Source organism: Biomphalaria glabrata, chromosome 2, assembly GCF_947242115.1.
Source record: "Biomphalaria glabrata chromosome 2, xgBioGlab47.1, whole genome shotgun sequence".
Classification (NCBI taxonomy): domain Eukaryota; kingdom Metazoa; phylum Mollusca; class Gastropoda; family Planorbidae; genus Biomphalaria; species Biomphalaria glabrata.
The window spans coordinates 12,941,465-12,962,657 of record NC_074712.1 but is presented as its reverse complement, the minus strand read 5'-3'; the positions used below and the strand labels follow the sequence as shown (position 1 = coordinate 12,962,657).

The 21,193-nt window shown below is 33.8% G+C and overlaps 2 protein-coding genes across 8 annotated transcripts; one reads left to right on the top strand and one right to left on the bottom strand.

The window, feature by feature from the left end:
• LOC106061164 (COP9 signalosome complex subunit 1-like) lies at window positions 1-10,715 on the bottom strand. 4 transcript variants are annotated; one of them, XM_056019135.1, is made up of 15 exons: window positions 10,611-10,698; window positions 8,202-8,283; window positions 7,697-7,789; window positions 7,391-7,578; window positions 6,919-7,089; window positions 6,471-6,606; window positions 6,134-6,211; window positions 5,905-6,042; window positions 5,496-5,590; window positions 5,280-5,385; window positions 5,086-5,166; window positions 4,852-4,989; window positions 2,762-2,848; window positions 2,391-2,438; window positions 1-1,768 (listed from the first exon to the last, which is right to left on the bottom strand). In XM_056019135.1, exons 2-15 carry the CDS (start codon window positions 8,226-8,228, stop codon window positions 1,682-1,684), a joined length of 1,473 nt encoding a protein of 490 aa, XP_055875110.1. In that variant the 5' UTR covers window positions 8,229-8,283; window positions 10,611-10,698; the 3' UTR covers window positions 1-1,681. The 4 variants fall into 4 exon arrangements, with proteins under 4 accessions (XP_055875110.1, XP_055875112.1, XP_055875111.1 ...); XM_056019137.1 differs by having other exon boundaries at window positions 1-1,752; XM_056019136.1 differs by lacking the exon at window positions 8,202-8,283 and having other exon boundaries at window positions 10,611-10,715.
• On the top strand, window positions 10,694-17,434 carry LOC129924490 (oxidized purine nucleoside triphosphate hydrolase-like). Of its 4 annotated transcripts, none has more exons than XM_056019141.1 (4): window positions 10,694-10,815; window positions 14,826-15,065; window positions 15,400-15,545; window positions 17,229-17,434. In XM_056019141.1, the coding sequence occupies exons 2-4, from the start codon at window positions 14,908-14,910 to the stop codon at window positions 17,426-17,428; spliced, it is 504 nt and encodes a 167-aa protein (XP_055875116.1). In that variant the 5' UTR covers window positions 10,694-10,815; window positions 14,826-14,907; the 3' UTR covers window positions 17,429-17,434. The 4 variants fall into 4 exon arrangements, with proteins under 4 accessions (XP_055875116.1, XP_055875114.1, XP_055875115.1 ...); XM_056019139.1 differs by having other exon boundaries at window positions 10,725-10,935; XM_056019140.1 differs by lacking the exon at window positions 10,694-10,815 and adding an exon at window positions 13,238-13,374.
• Window positions 17,435-21,193: the final 3,759 nt, after the last annotated feature.

Sequence of the window (21,193 nt, the reverse complement as noted above, 5' to 3'; positions counted from 1 at the left end):
TTTTGTTTTTCAAATTCAGTTTAATATCAAAACAAACAGCAATAGAAACAATGGTTATCTGTCAGTCCACAGTGAAATCAAAGTGTGTACATGGGTTAAGACAAGTATATACAGTTGGATCAAACAACAGGTGAACATTTAGTGGTGACCAGATGACAGACGTCATGACATATGACAGTACATAAAGTTCACATACAGGAATATCTGGCTTGATGTGAACATTTACATGTAGATCATGATCAAAACATTTCTTTTGAATTAACCCATAATTCCATTTTCAGTTTGTCAATGTACATTTTTTAAAATAAAAATGCTACAGTGTACCAACAAGCCCAAACCTCCAAAAGCTAAGCTCTAAGTTTGAAATAATAATACAGTTTTGTATGTTATTTCTGACTCTTTCCTATGTATTAATGCTATGATTCACATTTTACTTAATAACCTAAAGGAAATAACCAACTGGCCATCACAATGTACTTTCAATTCAAGCATTCAATGCATGAGCAAATTGCTAAGTCTGTAACTTAACCATCTACTTTTATATGTTATTGACAATTGGTCGTATTAAAAAGGTGTTATGAACAAAAACATACAAGACTAGAAAATAGAATCTAAACAACAATAAGATGTGCAGATAGAATAGATCAACAGAAACAAAAAATGTCCAAACAGTTGCCTAGCAGATTTGACAACTGCATTTTGAATAATGGTATTAAAGACAAGTCTGTGGGACTGTAGGATCAGAATGAATAAGGGACAACCATTTTTATGAACATGGTCACGTGCTTGTTTCTGAATAAGTTAGTCTCAATCCAAGACCCATTTTAACAAGGAATACAGATCAAGCATATATGAATGTAGTTTATACAACTGCAGTAAAAGTCACCTGAGTACATGCACTCACCCACAATTCTATATAGTTTGTTTTTTCTAGGTTTGTAATAATGTGTAGCTAACTACTTAAGTTTCTTGCTATATTACTCTAGAGATATTTCGATAGAAGATATCTACATGGATGATCCAGCTAGGAACTCATGAGAATAGAAGTATTTCAATAGTAGGCATATTTAAACAGAAAATATTGACATGAATGATCAAGTACTCATGAGATTACATGTCTATTTGAGATATTGCATTTTGAACCTTATTTTAAAAAAAAAATCACAAAATAACTTTTTTTTTTGTTTACATCATAGCCCTAAGAGAAAATGGTTGGTCAAAGATCTAGAACTATATAGTAACATTTTGTTTTTACTAAGATCTTCATTGACCAATTCTGGGCTGTTGTTAATAATATATAATATATGCATTATTATATAACATTTTCATGGCTTTGATAAAACAAAAAGAAAATCTACATTCGTACTGTGAATTGACTTGTATGTTAAAAACATTTTCCTTTTGCAAACTTGGAAATGATTTATTTTTTAAAAAATAAGGAATAGGCACGAAGCTGATACAGTATAAACATCTTGCACAACATCTGCCAAATACACATCAACTTTTTTGAACTACTACCTGCCAACAGTCTCAATGTACAAACTGTAAACTCCATAACAAATTACAATTTACACCTACTCCCATACAGCATAGCAGAGGTACCATCAAGCAAGCCCTTGTATCTCATGTACATCCAAGCAGTTTTATTTACATCTCTACAGCACAAAATCCTAGTCAATTTCTAACCATAGAGCTGGCGCTGGCTGGTGCTATGGACATTTCCCCGCCTTGTAGGCCTTCTCTTGGGGGACTCTGAAACACGTAAATGCTAAAAGCATTAAAATATATGGTTAACGTTTGTTGCACATATAAAATCTAAAGCCAGTATTATTCAGAAGTTGACTTCACTTATTCAAAGTGCTTGACCCAAGTCATTATTATTCAGAAGTTGACTTCACTTATTCAAAGTGTTTGTCCCAAGCCAGAATTATTCAGAAGTTGACTTCAAAATATTTGATTCATTAAATAGCTAATCACACGCACTCTGTATTTCTCTTTTGATTTGTAAATGAAGTTGGCTTCTGAATTGTAAAAATAAATAAACGAAAATAGCACAAAATGCCTTCCAAAACAAAATTAATTAAAAAAAAAAAACTAAAACAAAACTATTGACTACATATAGATGTAACGTACAATTCAATGTTTAGGGATGAGAAATACATTTTTTTCCCTGACAAAACAAAAAAAAGTTTATTGATATTTCTGATAATAGCTTACAAGAAATCTTGTAAACTAGCCTGCCAAATTGAATTACAAAAGGTATATAGGAGCAAGAATATGTAACTTTAATAATTTTCATAAAGAATACTAATTTATACTTTATTAGTTTTGGGCTCTTGTTAACAAAAAAAAATATTGCATTTAGTTGGTGATAGAAAGTTTATACTTACCCTCACATGAATCTGACACTTAATGACAGCAGATCTAAGGATAAGTGCCTGAAAGATTCAAACAGTTATAAAATAAAAATGTGTCAGTTAAAAATGCTTCTTTATAAAAAAAAAGTTGTCCATATTATCATTTAAAAGCTATCAATTTCTAGAACAGAACTAAACACAAAGCTCTTGAGTTGAAAAAGCCTGCCAACAACTGGAATAACAGGTAGTGTTTGATCAAAATGACATCCTTATATTTGCTGTTTTGTTTTAATATTTTTTTTAGAGCTGAGTGGCCCCCCTTCTCCATTCACTACTTAATATACTTTCAAAGTGGATGTTTAGAAATCTAGAATGAATTTATTATGACTAACAATTTCACAAACCTTTGTTCTCCTTTGATATTCTTTACCCACAATCAAAGCTTTTTCAAAAGTTGTGCTCCTCTGATCAGCATCTTTGGCATATAAAATCTGTAGGAAGGAATTCATTTTTTTTATAGAAATCAAAATTGCCTGCAAATACTTGAAAGTATCTCAATTAACTGCTATTATTCAACCCACATCTTATCCCCGTTTACTATTCCCTACACATGAACACTCAATATTTCTTCCCCCCTTTGCTAATAAACTTTTCCAAATGACATTATCTTGCCCTCCCCCTTAACCAACCTTCCCATTGTGAATTGCCTCCCTTTTAATGTAGAAACAACATGATGAGAGATATTAAACCAGAAGATTAGATGCCTGAGGTGACACAAGAGAATTATAAGATCATCTCCTTTATGTAGTATTATGTTAAATATAAACCTGTAACTGGATTATGTCTCCATTTTGACAATCATCGTATGATAACATTCCTTCTTAATCCCCCTTTGCAACAATCATGTTTATGTAAACCCAATTTACAATACTATCATGTGTATACTATATGAAATGACTGCACTTTCAAGTATCAGTCCCAATGAATCAGTAAATGAGAAAAGCTGATCTACAATGTGAGGATACCACCCTCCCATTCCACAGCCAGGCTCTTAGAACCACACTTAAATGGCACAAGCATCTGAAAAGAATTGGTTAACACCACATAGTTCCTTGACATACATACTTCAGTTGTTCCAGACTATCACTGCAACCACACACACACCCACACCTCCATCCAGTTGTGAATTGATGAGACCTCATGTCAAAAACAACTGTCATCAATCTCAGAGGATAGATTTCAAAACAGGTGAATCGCAGAAATTGAAGCATCAACCACCAAAAACAGTAACTTAATTCCTTACTATGTTCAAGACAAATAGAAAATGGTAAAATAAATATGAACCCAACATGTATTGCACCAAGCAAAAAGAGGTCTGAACCAACTAGTACAAAAATCAAATCATTCCAATCTAAGCAGACAACAATGCTTAAGGAGCAGCTACCGGACAATCAACAGATATCAAACAATGAGATTACTCAGATTTTGAAAATTAGCAATCAGTGATGAAAAGTATCCATAAGTAGTTTCACTTTTTCTATCCTTTTGTTTCCACATTACCTCATTTTTGCCTCCCTTATGTATGTGTATGTATTTATATATAGTTAATAAATCATTCTCTATATTTTTAATTATAAATATGTATATTTCACTAATCAGGGCCGGCCCTAACAACTGCAGGGCCCTATGCGAAACGGATTACGCCAGCCCAGTCTGGGTAGCGATAATAATAATATTAAGGTTTTGTATTAGAAAATCAATTTATTTTATCTTTGCATTTATTCATTCTTTACTAAGTACTAAATCACGATCAAATTAATTTTACTTTACGAGCCTTGCATGTAGCGAAGTCATACAGTATATCATCTAAATTCTGTTTCCTACTTAGATTACGTTCACATTTCGGATAACGAAGGGTTTTGACACTATCTATTCTACTTTCCAACCTTCTTTCGCACAGAAGTTTAACAGACATATTATTATTACAATTTTATTAATTAAAAGCTGACAATGCTGTTTTTGTTTTCGCGCGTAGGATTGCAATTTTCCATATAGAATTATATCCTGAAATTACAATTTTGTCTATTTTCCCGGGAAATTTTTATGAGATTTCAAATTTTAATAATTTCAGTAGACTTCCAAGAGCTTGGAGGCAGCTAAAACTCTGATATAAGTTATAATGTAAAAGTTAATTTAATAATTTACACCTAGAATTAGTGCAGGGCCGCAGTGGCCTAATGCTGGCCCTGCCCTTAATATTACATATATTAGTGCACACAGGGCAGCATATATTTTAACCCTTGAGACAAATAACAAACCAATAAATTAAAAACAATCCAACATCACTAAGTATGATGAATAGGGCTTTTCATTTAGATTTGTTAAACATTTATTATGTTTTTTTCTTTTCCAGAAAGAATGCCAGTCCACTCTTCACGTGACCTAGTTGTACATATCTATCACGATGAAATACTGAAATATGTGCAGGACTAACCTTATTATGCGAGTCTATACGAGCCTTAATCTGCCCATCAAGTATAAGCTGCATAAGCTCATCCTCTAGTGCCCCCACAGTTGTATTAAAGGCTTCAGCCATTTTTCTCATGTCCGCTGATAAGTAAGGACTGAAGTACTATCATGAAAAAAAAAATGTTTAGTTGAGGATATACATCTGTACACAAAGGACAGAAAAACAAAACTTGAATGTTATGCTATACAAGTATCTCACTTGGCACAGAGCCCTGTTCCTAATTTGTGTGTACAATGTATTCACGTGTGGTGCTACATACATGTCCAGTAACAGATTATCCTGTAGACAAATCATATGGACTCATATTTAATTGAACATTAATTATACAAAATAATAAGGACTGACTTTTAATCTCAATGTTTCTGACAATAAACATCTATTAAATAAATTACCTTTAGCTCATCCAATAATGTCAAACAAGATGCATATTTGGATTCATAAAATTTACTCATAATATCTCTAAGTTGAGGTTCTAATTCCAAAAACTGTTTAAAGGAACTGTAAAGATATCATTTTCAAAAAATGTATAGTTTTGTTTATGCTTACAATTACAATGATTCGCATTAATATACAAACTATTTGAAGGTCAATGTAGACACTTTGCATACCTGCTAGATATCACATTCACTTGGAGTTCTTTACGATCAAAAGTTGCTAGTGCACAAAGAGCACCATAGGTAGCTATGTTTGATGGGGAGAGAAGCTGAAACAAAAATAAAATATTATGGCCATTAATTAATAGCAGCAAGAAAATAATGCATATTGACTTTAAAAACAAGTAGATTCAAACATGCATGTATCTAAATTCTTTACAAAATTGTAGTGTTGTTAATAATAAAGATTTCTTTCTTTTTTCTGTAAACAACTTTAGATGACAAAAATGGTTTTGCAAATGTAAAAGTTTCTTCATAGCTTATAATTACCACTAGTTTGCTTATCATAATTTATGCAACATCTGCAGCTACAAATTACATATAACTGTACATGAAATATGTTACGAAAAAAAAAAATACTCACCTCAGGAAATTCACATAAATCAAAATTTACTTGAAGAAAATATTTGGCAGCTGATTTGTACTTTCTGGTAGCCAGGTCAGCCAAACCTGCTGCACATTTCAGTCTGCTGGATATTGTTTGGTTGGCATCTTTACTGCTCTGTAACAAGAGAAAATCATGGGATGTCAAAACACAATCATAGTTATATGTTTGGAAAGAAAATGTAAGCAATAAGAAAAGTTTTACTCACATCTGACGTATCTGGAGTGGCTTCAGCTTTGTTGACATAACTTTGCACATGTGACCAGTTTTGTAGATATACACTGACCTTTAGAATAATAAACAGAACTATAGTATTACTTGTGTGCATCAAAAAAAATAGAATGCAGGACATTCCAAACTCATTGAAGAAAAAAGCAGTGAAAAGGTCAACAAGAAAGAAATGAAGACTGCTTAGGTAGAGAAGAGGTCAAGTTGTGATAGAGAGAGAAATGAAGCCCTCTAGTTGCAAAGAAATGTAGTTTACCACTAATAAGAAATAAGAAGAAGAAAATTGCCAACAAGAATGGTCTAAAAGGCTGACCTACTTTGATAACATTGAGGCACATATTGACCACATGCTTGGGACTTGTACAGTAGTCTCTGGCCCTGGAGTAGCATTTCAAAGCATTGCTTAAATCACCACAATCTAAATAATGATCTCCTAGGTCATCATGGCCTCTCCTGTGAAATGAAATTGAAGTAATATAAAGATAAAGACTAAATTTTAATTCTAACCATTTTTTCACAATTTGAATTATTGACAGTTAAATTCAATTCTTTGAAACTAGTGTTTTAATTAAATGTTACATTTAAACTATTTTTCACTTAGTGGCTTTTAAAAACATCAAACCCCAACAAACTCTGTGAGGCATCATTTTTTTTTTTGTTTGTTAAATTAAATTTAAGCAAATAAATATTGAGCGCATGCTTAAGAAAAGTAACTGCTGTTATTGATAGTGAATACATTCAAAAGAGCTACATCTTACAGTGTACCTGATGCTTTCTTTAATACTGTTGCTTTTATAATTTTTTAAATCAGTGTCCAACTTCTCCAGTTTTAGAGCTGCTTTCTTTGACGTTACTTCCACCCACTGTGTATCTATGGAGTTGACTGGAGCTAGGTCAGGGAGATTGTTGGAACTACTGTTTGAGCCAGTCCTTACACTTAAGCAAAAAAATACAAACAAGTTGAAAATAAACACAAATTCCTTTTTTTTTTTTTTTAAATTAACACCACATGTAAAAAAAACAACTTTTTTTTTACCAATTGAAAGCACTTAATGATCTAAAATTTAGAAGTAATCCTGCTTCTCAACTTCTGATAATGTTAGATGGTGAGTGACTAAGTAAACACTTCAAATTAGCATGTTTCAGTGCACAGAAATATATTTAAAGACACTAAAAATTTGATAACATTCCAGAGAGAAGTTGGGTTTTTTTAATATTTATTTTTAATTCTTCTTACCCTGAAGTTGCTTGAACAAGTTTGTGATGAATTATTTGGTACAGGCTGGTGTTAAAAGTGGTTTTCATAGTGTAGTTCAATGCCATTCTAAGAGCCTCAATCTTTAAGGAGTTACAGTGCTCAGCAATAAAAAGAAGGCGATTAAGCCTAGCAAGACCAACATACTGCGAGGCATAATGGTCCAAGTCCTAAAAACATAAAATTTTAAGTACATACTTAACACCAAAAGGCTACTGAAGAACTTGACTAATCTTTTCTCTCTGTATATATAATATATGTAAATTACTTTGAGCACATACAACTTACTATGGTTGCATTTTCCACAACATAATGTTGTTCCTCTTCAACATTTTGATTTTCTTCTACAACATCCACCTGCATTGGTTCCAGAGAGGCAGCCTAAATGTTGAGGACAGCAAAAGTGTAATCCTAATCAATTTGTTTAAAATATTGAAGGGCTAAAAAAAAAAATGACTATTAAATACAAAGTAATAGAAACAAAAACTTTGAGAAATATTTCAAGAGTGTATTATGTCAGAGTGCTAAAGCACATGGTAGATTAAATGTCAGGAATTCAAGTTGAATCTACATCACTTTATGGATTGCTGGGTTTCAAGAGAAACCTGTATAGCCAAATGTACGCTTTCTGTTTTGTTTTATTTTCCATGCAACTAATCATTAACTTTGTCACAATTTTATTAGAATGTTGTTACACAAACATACTAAACAAAATGTGTAAAATGAGTTAGTTTTTACAATACAAAGTGTCACAGACTGTTATGGACTAAATGTTATCAAAATATGTTCTCACCAATATTTTTTTTACAATAGCTGCCATCTTGATAGTTTAACAAAATATGTAGGTAGGTCCACAAGTTCTATCCCCTGGTAGTCTGAAAGTGGTTAGTTAGAGGAAAATGTCATGTAAAATCAAAAAGATATAGAAAGTGACACTCGATATTGTATATAACTTAAAATTCATTTTACACAATTTCAGAAGAAAAAAAATTCAATAAATAAAAAAACATGTTTCTACAAGAATGAAGCCAAATTGAATTGAATCAAATCTAAATATGTTGTTTTTTTTCAGTTCTTGACGATTTCTAAGACTGATTCAATGTGGCATGCAGGAATGCTTTAGGTCTGTAATTTGTCAATGTATTTGTCATTTTTAACAAATATGGAAGTTGTCAGCTTTTACGCCTCAACAAATCAGTTTGATTGATTGTAAGAATGGATAATCAGCAAGTTTAAGAAAAAAAATGACACTGGAATGGGTTTTCAATTTTATGAATGCATGAAAAACAATTTTGTAAATTCAAACTTTGATAGTTGTAGGATTAAGATGCAACAACCAAAATAGTCTGGCTCTATTTACTATTTATTAGCTCCGTAATCCTGAGACTATCATCACACAAAGTAAAATGCAATTCACACTCTAAATACACAAATTATTGTCTGTATTATTTGGAGAATGCTATTGAGAAAAACTATTGAAGGCTAGGAATTGCATGAAGTTCCAGCCAACTAGGAAAAAACAATGACATTTATTAGGAAAAGTTAGGGACTGTCTAGTCAACAAGACATATGACTGTTAAGCAAGTAACTTTCTCTTAGTAAAGTAAGAGTAAAGGAAGAAATGACAAAACCTTTCTAAGACATGCACTGTCACTGTGCACTTATCTAACTAACAGTGAGGATGAAAAATTTCCTTTTTTTTTGGTTCAAACACATAGTATTTTCATTTCCAGTGCACGCATATATACAAATATTTAGACTAATTATTTATTTCATTCCTAAGTCAAATGGACTGTATTCTTTTGATAGAGAAGAATGATTTGTGCATCTACAATGACTAAAAAACTATGAATAGACCTAATCATAATTTTTTGTTTAATGTTTTAATATTCTGCTATTTCAAGTAAAGACTCTCTAGACTAACCTAACTCTAAATCCTACATTGTAAAGAAAAATTTGTCAAATACTGAAAATGTCAAACAAGGACAGGGGGACTATTTAAGGCTGGTACTTAAGAAACAAGATGGCATTTTTTTGGTTTAATATGATCAAAAGAGAATTTCTAGGTTCTATCTCTTACAACTTATTCTGATTTTGTTTTTGTTGTTTTTGTGTATTAAATATACGCCCACGAATTTTAAAGCGCATTTGAAAAAAAAATTGTTTCATTCAATTTGGACCCTACTTTTTAAATATTTATTTTCTGCTGTCACAACGCCGCTATTATGTCCACACCTCTCTGACATTTCTTGAAGCTCAAGACCAAATAATTTATTTCCTTCAATGTTTACATTCTAAACAAGTAAAGTTCATAATTATAAATGAAATCAGCTTTTGTGTGCTAGAAAAAAATTTACTACTAATACTAGATTTAACTAGATCTACAATTAAATTTCTTAATAAGTAGATCTATCATAGACTACTTTTTAACTTTAGACCTAGGGGTGTGTCTCGCCCAGCTTAGCCAGCGACAAGCTCTCCTCTTACTTGTTCCATGTCAACGTTACCAATGATAGGTCAAATCAAAATGCCACAAAAAAAAATCATAATTTTCTAGACATACAGTAATAATTTATAAATTTATACACCATTGGAAAGTTCTGTTAAAGCATTTTAATGATGTACTAACGAAAAATTGTTTTTCAAAGATACATTTTTTATTTTACCTCCCTAGAAAAATAGATTAGATTCATTAGTATGTTTAGTAGATCTACACTAATCTACAGAGTAGTAGTAAGTACAGACGTAACAGACTACACAGTACACTAGCACTTTTTTTCACTTTACTTTAGTCCTTTACACGTTTAGAATTAGAGTTTAGAGTATTGTCTCTTCACTCTTGTGATAGTCCCTACAAACATAATAACCCTAAATCTAGATCTATATGGGCCTAGCTAGAATGACCCTACTGTCTCTTCTAAGCTACTCTTTTATAGGCCTAGCTAGACTGACTTCTACTGTATCTACTGAGAATGAGTCTGAGCCGACTGACTCACTGAGTGCTGTCCAGTGCTGAGCAGTGACTGAGACTGAGTCAGTGAGTGAGTGAGGCTATTCTTCTTTAAGTCTACAACAAGTTACAGTTAGATCTAGATAAAAGTAGAAATACTATGAGACAGAAGAAATCTTAAGCAAATGTAGAAATAATGCGCTTGTTAGCAAGTGCATTGAAGCCTTAATTCATTAACAGATTATGTTTCACCTGAAAAAACCCTGCTAACGGCATCTTCTTGTTGAATTGTTGAGTGATTCCTGAGAACTGCTTCCGCCGAAAAACGGAAAGTGCCAATTTTGAGTGCGCCGTAAAATCACTTGCCTATGAAATTAACGTGAGCAATCACAGCTTTTATCACACACACAGTCACAGACTGTCACTGTGGATATTGCTTCTTTTTTATTATGGAATTGTAATTGTGCATTGTTTTATAATTAGATCTACATTCAATCTAGATCTATATAGAATATATAGATCTAGAATAGTTTAGATCTATTCTAGTCCATCATCAATGTGTGTGTCAGGCCTACCGGTATATTAACTTTTTTTGGGAGGGGGGGGGGAAGGACTTTTTTTTACGTTTTAGATCTATTTAAGTTTAAATTTAAGTAAGACACTTGTGACTTTAGTTAAGACCAGTTAGGTCTAGTTACCTAGATTCTAGTAGCAAAAACGTGTTTTGTGTTCCTTATAATTTTGGTTTGAAGTGGTTAAGATCTAGAATTAGATCTAGAACTAAAATTGTCAAGAATAACCATCTTAGACTGTTCAGGAACAGGACTTTTTTTTACGTTTTATTTAAGTTTAAATTTAAGTAAGACACTTGTGACTTTAGTTAAGACCAGTTAGGTCTAGTTACCTAGATTCTAGTAGCAAAAACGTGTTTTGTGTTCCTTATAATTTTGGTTTGAAGTGGTTAAGATCTAGAATTAGATCTAGAACTAAAATTGTCAAGAATAACCATCTTAGACTGGTCGTCACTGTTCTTCTTTTTTGAGGGAAGTGTGTGAAAACCATGTTTCACGAAATTTGGAAAAGTTAGGAGAGCATGGAATATGGAAAAATTGTAGATCTAGAAATAGATCTAGAGTTTGGACATTGTGAAAACACTTTAAGGAAGGAAGTTTTTTAGTGTATCGTGGGTCTTTGGAGGTATCAAATGAGGCACAAAAAAGACAAAAGTGTTTTGTTATCCCCAGTAAAAAAAAAATAAAAAATTAAGGTATATGTTACAAATCATTAAAGAGAGGATATTACCCAGGTACCACTGTAATGAGTGACTGATTGCATTCAAATGACTGCCTAAATGATGAAGGATATCAATGATATCATATCGAACTCCATTTGAGTGAGGGCTTGAGAGGTTCAAATCCTCTCTTGCAATAGCTCTGGACAGAAACCCTGCTGTTTTGCATTGTGCATATATATTAAAAAAATAGAGAGAGAGATATGTCACCATACCTTTCGAGAATTTACTCAGAAATAGCAGAGCATTTTATAGCACTTTTACTTAAGCAAAACAATATCAAGGAAAACTAAGGAAATGATATACAAAAGCATAATAAGACCAATACCAATGTTTACAAGTGAGACCTGGACACTGACAAAGACAACCGAAAATCTACTAAAATACTTGGTAATGAAAAATTCTTAGGAAAATCTATGGTGCTATACAAGACCCACCGATAGTGACAGACCTAAATAGAACAGACAACATTGGGCACCTTGATAGAATGTCAGAGAACAGAGGAATGAAAATTGTATACCAGCAAAACCAAAAAAGCAGGTGACCCAAAAGCAGACCCCGAATGCAATGGATTGATGATGTGGAGACAGATCTACAACAGTTTGGGGTTTGGGCATAGAGACAAAATGCTCAGGAGAGATCTGAATGGAGAGATGTGTTGAGCATGCCAGATATCTCCATTGGCTGTAGGGCCACTGCAATGGATGGATGGATACCGTTCTAGAATTAGTAGTTTCTCAGACAGTCTGGGGCAGTCTAAATGATGCGAGACATGGTTTCCCTTTTCTTCCCTGCAGTCGATGTTTGGCCAAAGCTGTTTGAAATTTGAGCTAACATGACAGTGGCCTGTCCTGCACTGTGTTTTAATAGCTTCACTGGGAAGTGCAATCAGGGCGGCTTATATGCTCCCAGACTTCATGGGCTTTTTGGAATTAGTCCCAGCACTCAAACCACTCTTCCATTTCTATTTGTTTTTATTGTTGCCAGAGCATGATGGAAACTCACAGCCGTCTTACTAGGTGGTGTTGATCCTTCTGGTGGGCCAAGGAGTCAGCAACAGTCTTGCTAGTCACACCTGTGTGACTCCGTACCCACTGCATTATTACAGGGGTGCCATAGCCTTGATTTATATTTTGAAGGATACAGACATCTCACTATTAATCAGTTATAATTTCGGCAATCCAGAGACAAAAGCCACACTCAGCATATTGAGAGGTTTGATGGTGTACACCAAAGGCTGGCAACATCATGTTTGAACACTTAATGGAATTAAGAAGCATTGCTGCTTTATATAGGCTGATATTTTCTTATATGGAACCAACAAACACAAGAACCTACACCATCTGACCTTTAGCCTACAATAGAAATAGCATCATCCATCACCATCACAACAAACCAACTAGTTGCATCCATTTCGACTGTAACAGAAATTGCACCACAAATCACCACCATCACAAAAGACCTATTAACTGACACCATCAACCCCCACAAAAGCTCCTGTATTAACAACATTACCCATAACAATTCAGCTATTAGAAAATGAAATGTCTAAGCAACAAAGATTAATTGTTTAAATTACTGCTGACAGAAACAGTTTTTTCAGGGCAGTTAGTCAAGTTTTCTACTTAACTGAGGACCAACTATAGAAACATCAGAAAAGATATTACTTCTTTTATGACCTCTCAAAAAGAGAAATTTGAGATATTTGTGTATGCTGACTTCATGGTAAACAGCTAATGCAAAAGCAATAACATAATAAATAAGCATGTTGTAAACTTAATAACAGAACAAAGAACTTGTACTTTTAGCTAAAACATCCTTTATTTTCTTTTTCTTTGTTTTAAACAGAAGCATGTTGAAAGTATGAAATTAGAAAAAAAAAGGGGGCCACAACTGCTGAAATGTTACCAGCCACTACATTTTTACATTAAAGTGAAATGTTTTGCTGTTGTTTTTTTTTCTAATGCTTGGGTTTGTGAGCCATTGTGGCTTGAAGAAATAGTGTTTTGAAATCCTTTTGTCTACAAATATTTGCTTTTTGGGGGTTGTTCTCAGTGCCAGAATGTCATACATCTAGCTTGGTTAAAAATCATTTAGGATATTGTCACGATCATCAATGGTGTTGATGTCACACTCTAAGATGGTGCTACTGTCACGATCAGACTTGAACTATATTGCGCCATCAATGATCGTGATTGCCGAGGATCTTGAAATGATCTTTCGATAAGATGATCGTATAGAAGTAGACAGATCTATGTTGATGATACGATCATACAGAATGTTGCCAATTGATAAGAGGATCATCTAGGTCTAGGAGTTACTACTTGACAAATATGATCTAAGTACGTTCTAAATTCAATGAAGAAACTTCTCTTCGTCCAAAAACAATTACTTTAATTATTAACTTGAAAACACTATACACAAATAGTTACAATGCTTAAATGTACTTGAATAACTAATCTATTCAATAATATATCTGAGTCTTGATACGAATAAAATATATATTCTTAACTACATACAAGTTAGATCTTATCCCTACAAATCTATACACACGACTGAGGCTATTTTGCATCTTCGCCGGGTTTCAGCTCGTGATCACGTGATCAACAACTTACCCCTCCCAGACCAACCAATCATTGCAGTCTAATGTACAACAATTAACTTTCGGAACCAATGGAGTTCATATAATTACATGCTTGTTTTTTTTTCCCAGCTTTGTCAAGCTATGTCGGCAAAACAACCCTAAACTGTTACCATATATGGTCATAGTGTACGTGACAGATATATTATAAATATATACAATCTAACTCTGGTTGATAAGAGTGCAGCACATGTGAGCATACATAACTGATGTTGCCTTTCAAGACCAAAGAAGTAGCTTGAGCTATAATTTAACCATTTGGAATAATTTATAGAGAACACATTGTGTTTTTTTTTTCCCAAACTCAATTTAATTGGAATCATATAACCAGCAACCCGAACAAAATCTCTTTCCCCTAATTTCAAACCCTATTTTTAGTAGACTACTGTCTATAAGAACAGGAATTATTAAGAAAAATGTTCGTAGTTTGAAAAATATTTTATGACCAAAGCATTGAAAAGTTCTATATTACATGTATTTTAAATCAATGGCTTCTTGTATAAACATTTTAAGTTTTTTTTTTTTTTTTTTTCAGATTTTTTTCCTATTAACCTCAAGCTAAAAAGCTTAGGCTATACAAAATAGGCACTGGATTTTATTATAACTTGACCAACAATATGTCTGAGAGATTGAGAAAAATCCTGACTCTGGTTTTTGTGAGAGAGCCAGGTAAAATATTGCTGGGATTGAAGAAAAGAGGTTTTGGCTGTGGCTTGTGGAATGGATTTGGAGGAAAAGTTGAAAAAAATGAAACAATCCTTCAAGGTGCTAAAAGGTTGATTCATTTCACATAGAACTTAATTATCATCAAAAGAGAAAAAAAAAGCACTTTACATTCATAATTGGATTTTTTTTTTTAACTCTCACTATTATAAAGGTTTTACAGTCCTTAACATTATTTGGGAATATTAAATTTACAATTTAGTTTCACATATTGTCATTTTTATCATAAATTGTTTTACCACTAATATCACTTGTAACAATATTGAAATTAAACAATGTGTCATAACCAACTTTGTGCAAATATCTGATACAGTAGATAAAGATTAATTTCTAGGTTCTCTCTCTTACAACTTATTCTGATTTTGTTTTTGTTGCTTTTTTTCCAGAGAACTTGTGGAAGAATGTGGGATTCAAGCAGATGTTCTAGAGAGAATAGGGCTTATAAATTTTGAATTTGAGAATGATCCAGTAATCTTAGAAGTTCATGTCTTTCAAACATTTCATTACATTGGTGATCCAGTTGAAACAGAAGGTACACTTTCTATATACGCCTTATAGAAGCAAATTTTTTTTTTATTTTTTTTTTGTAGATCATTTCGTTATTGTTGCAACACTACAATAGTTGTGGGTATTATGGAATGTAATGCAAAATTTTGAAATTAAAGAGAAAAAAAATTAAGGGGAAAAAAACATGTTAAAAAAATATTTTTTAACCTGAAACGACTCGTCAGAACCTTATAATAATAATAATCTTTATTGTCCGTATAAATGGGGTGAATGTTATTTCTGTACAGCATATGGTAGTGATGGGCAACTTGTTTGCAATAACTGAACAGATTCATCATCCTATAAATTACTAACACAGAGAAATAGGAAAAACAACCAAAAAATGCAAAGGACTCTGATCCAACTTACTGACGAACTAGCCCTAAAACACCACCTACCCAATAACAGAGAAAAAATTACCAGATTTTCAAACATTACGCCCGGACTAAACTACAAACAACCAACCATCAAAACACATTTACTAAATAACACCTTAACTAAAGAATCAAATCCACTGGAGCTCAAAGTAAGCACGCTTGAAACAATTGAAAGCTATCAAAATACAGCTATCCATATATATACAGATGGATCGGCTTTCAAAGCTACCATCAATGCTGGACTTGGTGCCTTTCTGGTCTTCCCTAAAAATAAACACTTTGAGATAAGCACACCCTGTGGCGATTACTGCTCAAACTTCCAAGCCGAAATTGAGGCAATTACCATAGCAATACAGACAGTGGAAAACAAATTATATGAAGGATTGCATCCACCATCAGATATTGTTGTCTTTACAGACTCCCAATCTACTCTGCAAGCACTTAACAGCAGCACCTCAAACAGCCCAAGAGAGTTGACAACACTAATTGTGATAATCCATCAGATGATATCAAAATTAAATATCAATATCACACTACAGTGGATCCCTGGACACATTGGCATCATGGGAAATGAAAAGGCAGATAAGCTATCAAAGTCAGGTTCATCTATGGAACAACCAGATAGACCTGTTAACTACCTCACCCAAAGGTCAATGTTAGTCAACAATCACAAAGAGGAGTGGCTCAACCAATGGACATCAGGAAACACAGGCAGAGCCATGTACAAAGAAATGACTACGCCTAACAAACTGGACAGTATTAACTTCCTCCCCCGCAAAGAACAATCTACAATCTTCCAACAAAGAACAGGACACACACCACTATTAAATTACCACCTGAACAAAGTAAACTCCACACAACTCCCCCTTTGCAGACACTGCGCCCACCCCTTTGAAACCGTAAACCATATCCTCTTTGAATGCCCCCCCCCCCCCCCCAATCCACCTTAGGCAGACCCTACTTCCACTACAGCCTAACATAAACAACACCCTATACGGCAGTGCTGAACAACTGAAGAAAACAGCACACTTTTTTTCCTTGGCACAGTCTGCAAAAGAGCTCACAGCTCAGCAGCAATAAAGCTGGCTAGAAGAAGAAGAAGAACAGATTCATCCATGTCTTCTAACCCTTGGGATTTCTTTTTGCCACCATGCTCCATATAATAGTCTATATAATAAAATAGTAGTATTTTTTTGGAAAGGGGGGGGTTTGTTTTTTTATTATTGTACTGCAAAACCTAAATCGCTACATAATCTGCAAGCTTTAATCATAAAGAAACTTAATGCTTTCAGAAATGAAACCTGAGTGGTATAAAGATGGTGAGATTCCATTCAATCAAATGTGGCCAGATGATAAGTATTGGTTTCCATACATGCTACAGAAAAGAAAATTTGAAGCTTACTTTTTGTTCAAAGGAATGGATACCATACTGGATTATTGGATAAAAGAAAGTTTGAATGACTGTTGCAGCTCTGTTAATAAAATCATATAACTTTTTCTTGCTTTTTTTTTTTATATTATTGTTTAACTTTTTTTGTAATTTTTATAAGTCTAGTTTTGTAAAACCCTAGTAATTGAAAGTTTACTTTTTGCTTACCATTTCTCCTCATTATTGATTGTGTCACTTCCACTGGGTAGAAATCCATATTTTCTAAGCTACCAAAGTCGTCCCTTTCTAAAAAAATGAAATTGCATTTTCAGCATCCAGTGTAGATATTTTCCTGCTATTATTACAATTAACATTGTTACAAAAGTTGAGATTTGTGTCTCTAAGGATTGGCTGAACAATAATTGAATGTGTCTAACATATCAATAAATCAGGGTCTGTGCGTAATAATTCAATGATAATTATGAGCTTTAGATAAACAAAAAATTATTCTTATCTGCTACACTATTTGCAAGAAAAACATGTACAGTAATAATTATACCCCATTTGAGAGGATTTATTTGTCAAAGTGCTCCATTCTTTAGCGCCCCGGAAAGGGGAAAAGACGCTATTAGTTTTGTGTGGCCCGTCTGTCCCATTTATATCTCAGAAACTAGAAGAGAAAATAAAAATCTGACATCATGATATTTTAGATCATTCAAAGTTCTGATGCAACGGCTACTTTTTTCTTTTACGAAAGTGAACCATCTAATTTTTAAAATTATATATGCAAGCAGATTTTTCAAAAAAATTACACCACTTTTAAATGAAATACTTCAGGGGAAGTAAGTCTTTTAAAAAGGTCACAGACTTAGTCATGAATAAATCAAGCTTCATTCATAAATTCGCGCATTGGTTCGAAAAAATTTGCTTCTAAGGTCACAATGGTAAAAGTGTCAATGGATCATTATAAAATAGATTTTCCATTTATTAACTAACTCATTGAATAGAATACTGATTCAAATGTTGTTTTTAAAAAAAGAAATTTTGATAGGAACCTCGTTTTATTAATAAGTTTCAAAAATAAACTACCATTATAGCGCGCAGTTTTGACATATCCTCATTTTTTAAAGTACAACGTTTATCTTGAGTGAAATTGCATCAATTATTTTGAATCAATCATGTAATTAAATTGTAGTACCGGTAGATCTAGAATTTAATAAAGTTTTGCGATTGCAAATATTTTTATTCATTGTTTAACGATACTTTCAAGCGCTGAAAGTGGAGTCTTGCCTCGAGCACTTTTCTGATCTTTAGAAACGTAGGCCTATTCTTCTTGTGTCTACAAGGCCCAATTTCTCCAAGTTTGGAAGATAGCAGGTTTAAAAAAAAAAGTTCATAGTGGGACGCGCCGAGTGAGAGACAATCGAGGCAAATGAGCAGTGTTTCTCAAACGGGTGGCACTCCATAGTCAAAATAAATTTCGATCACCCCCTCCCCCGAATAACCAACTGTCATCTTGGAGGAGCGCTGTAGGCTTCAACAGTGGGCTCTAGTGTGGTTGTAAGAATGTAATCAATAGAAAGAAAACATACAGACAAATAATAATAGCACAATTTTCCGATTCTATTCTGGATAAATATGTTTAGAATACAAATTTCATCATCATCATCTTTCCTTTGCGTTCCTCATGGAACATAGGGACTCAGTAAAAACACGCTACTCTCCACGGTCTCTGGATAGTTTTTATGGCTTCCCAGCTCTTTCCTGTCCTCTCGGCTTCATCTAGTAGGCCTACACTGAGTCGCCACGTTCATTTTTGTCTTCCTCTGCGTCTTGTGCCGGTGGGGGGGGGGGTCCCACTCTAACGCCTTTCTAGCTCTATTGTTGGTATCTTTTCTAAGGGTGTGACGAATCCATTTCCACTTTCTTTCTATGATCTTCACCTCTATATTTCTCAGAATACTAATTTGCGTACCAGTTCCTTAAAGCTTGTCTGAGCGCACTATTCATTAGATTTTTTTTTTTTAAGTCAATTTTAAGTCAAATGAAGAAGGTAACATCATTGGCCAATACTATTATGCAAGGGAATACGAAGTACTATAGTGCAAGTAAATCTGTAATGGACGTGATCTTTTAAGATCATCTTTATGTTAGTTAGCCGTTGTTTGCTCTGGACCTTATTTAGTGTCACACAAAAGTCGTGAACATAACGACTGGCAACAGTTGGGAGAATTTTCGACCATTCTGACACAAGAAAGTTGAGAATAAATCCTTTGATGGAGATGGTTTGAAATATCTTTTTCAAAACGCTTTGAGATGATAGTGTAGCAGGCATCTCTCACGAAAAAGGTACCGGTATACATTTGAAAAGGGGCTTTATTAGAATGTGAAACAACGTCTATTACTTACAATATTTTTTTTTTAAATTAATACCGTGATAATATAATTTTACTGGGTCAATATTCAAACGTTGATTGGTATCTACAATAAAAATACAAGTTAATAAATTTTTCTCTTGAAATAAAATTTGATAGTCTTCGTCCCCCCCCCCTCTTGTCAAGGCGTCGAGTCCGCTCTGAGAGAACGTCGCATTCCCTCCGTGTTTGCACTCCCAGAGTTTGAGAAACGCTGCAGTAAAGCATGCAAGTTTGTTTTGGGCCTTAAGATCATCCTCGTGTTAAGCAAGACGTCTTGTAGTGGGAGTCGTGTGCCTACCTACCAACATGTGCGAATAAACATTTTCAATCAAGGACTTGTACAGAATTAGAAGCTATGAACATTGAACATATGCAGCAAGTTCATCATCTGGTTTTGCAGCTGAAAGTTGGTGTATTAAAGAAAACTATTTTAGCATAAGGCATTCCTTATTCTATTTATTTAAGATAAGATACGTTTGATTGATCCAATCAAATAGAAATTCAGTTAGACTACAATTGACAACCTCAGTGTAACTACTGTACAATAACAATATAGATGCAAATATGATCAACATTCACACACAAAACACATACACATTCAAAACCAGCGCTTCATGAATTAGACTTCTATGTACTCTTAGATGACGACAAATGACCTTGTAACACTCTGACCGAAAGTGGGATAAAGTAGTATTTAAATCTTCGTTCAGATCTGATGTACCAGTGGTTTAATGGGTGCAGGTTATCTTTAAGAATGTATTTACTTTTTGTCTATCTTTTCCACATGGTGGAAAAGGCCTGGCTGTTACTGCTACTTTGAAAGAATCCGTTATTTAGCCTATTGTACTTGGCTGTTGAGATACACGCACAGGAAATGACATTGTGCTCATTGTCAACCAAGAAGGAGATGCAAGCACGGCTTACTATATAAGTTATGATCCTAGAACTTAAAAATGATCTAAAGCAGTGATGCCCAAAAATACGGCCCGCGGGCCAAATCCGGCCACCAAAGCTGTGCTATTCGGTCCACCGAAAGGTCTGCACAAAGTGTAAAAAATAATAATTGAAAAAGGTTGAAAAAAAAAGTTATCTTCTGATAAGTTGTGGCTTTTACTTTTGTCTTCGATGGATTTCATTCATATCATCATTCGTGGCACTTAACGTCTCGAAGAACGATCTCTTCCCTTTACAACTTCTCATGTGACTAAAGAGGCCAACCCTTTGATACACGGTCACAGATTGGGCATCTGTCATCACCAGGGGGCGCTGTTGTAGCCTACGTTCACTCTTCTTCCTACTTCTGATGAGTATGCCATCTGCAATCAAGGATCCTTAGTTTATGTTTGCTCTCTGTGTGGATCTATCTAATTTAGTGCTTATTCTTCTCAACTGTTAGTGTCGATTTTTAAGGGCTTTATGTCGCATTTGCATAACAGCAGTATACCCTAAAAGTGGCCGACCGGTGTCTCTT

Excerpts from the sequence above, each read along its gene's own strand:
- LOC129924490 (XM_056019141.1), top strand. The coding sequence starts at position 14,908 with ATGTCTGAGAGATTGAGAAAAATCCTGACTCTGGTTTTTGTGAGAGAG. Across the intron at positions 15,066-15,399 it reads ATCCTTCAAGGTGCTAAAAG|AGAACTTGTGGAAGAATGTG; the intron begins GTTGATTCATTT and ends CTTTTTTTCCAG. Across the intron at positions 15,546-17,228 it reads TGATCCAGTTGAAACAGAAG|AAATGAAACCTGAGTGGTAT; the intron begins GTACACTTTCTA and ends TAATGCTTTCAG.
- LOC106061164 (XM_056019135.1), bottom strand. The coding sequence starts at position 8,228 with ATGGCAGCTATTGTAAAAAAAATATTG. Across the intron at positions 7,790-8,201 it reads CTATTGTAAAAAAAATATTG|GCTGCCTCTCTGGAACCAAT; the intron begins GTGAGAACATAT and ends CTCAACATTTAG. Across the intron at positions 1,769-2,390 it reads AGTGTCAGATTCATGTGAGG|CATTTACGTGTTTCAGAGTC; the intron begins GTAAGTATAAAC and ends TAATGCTTTTAG.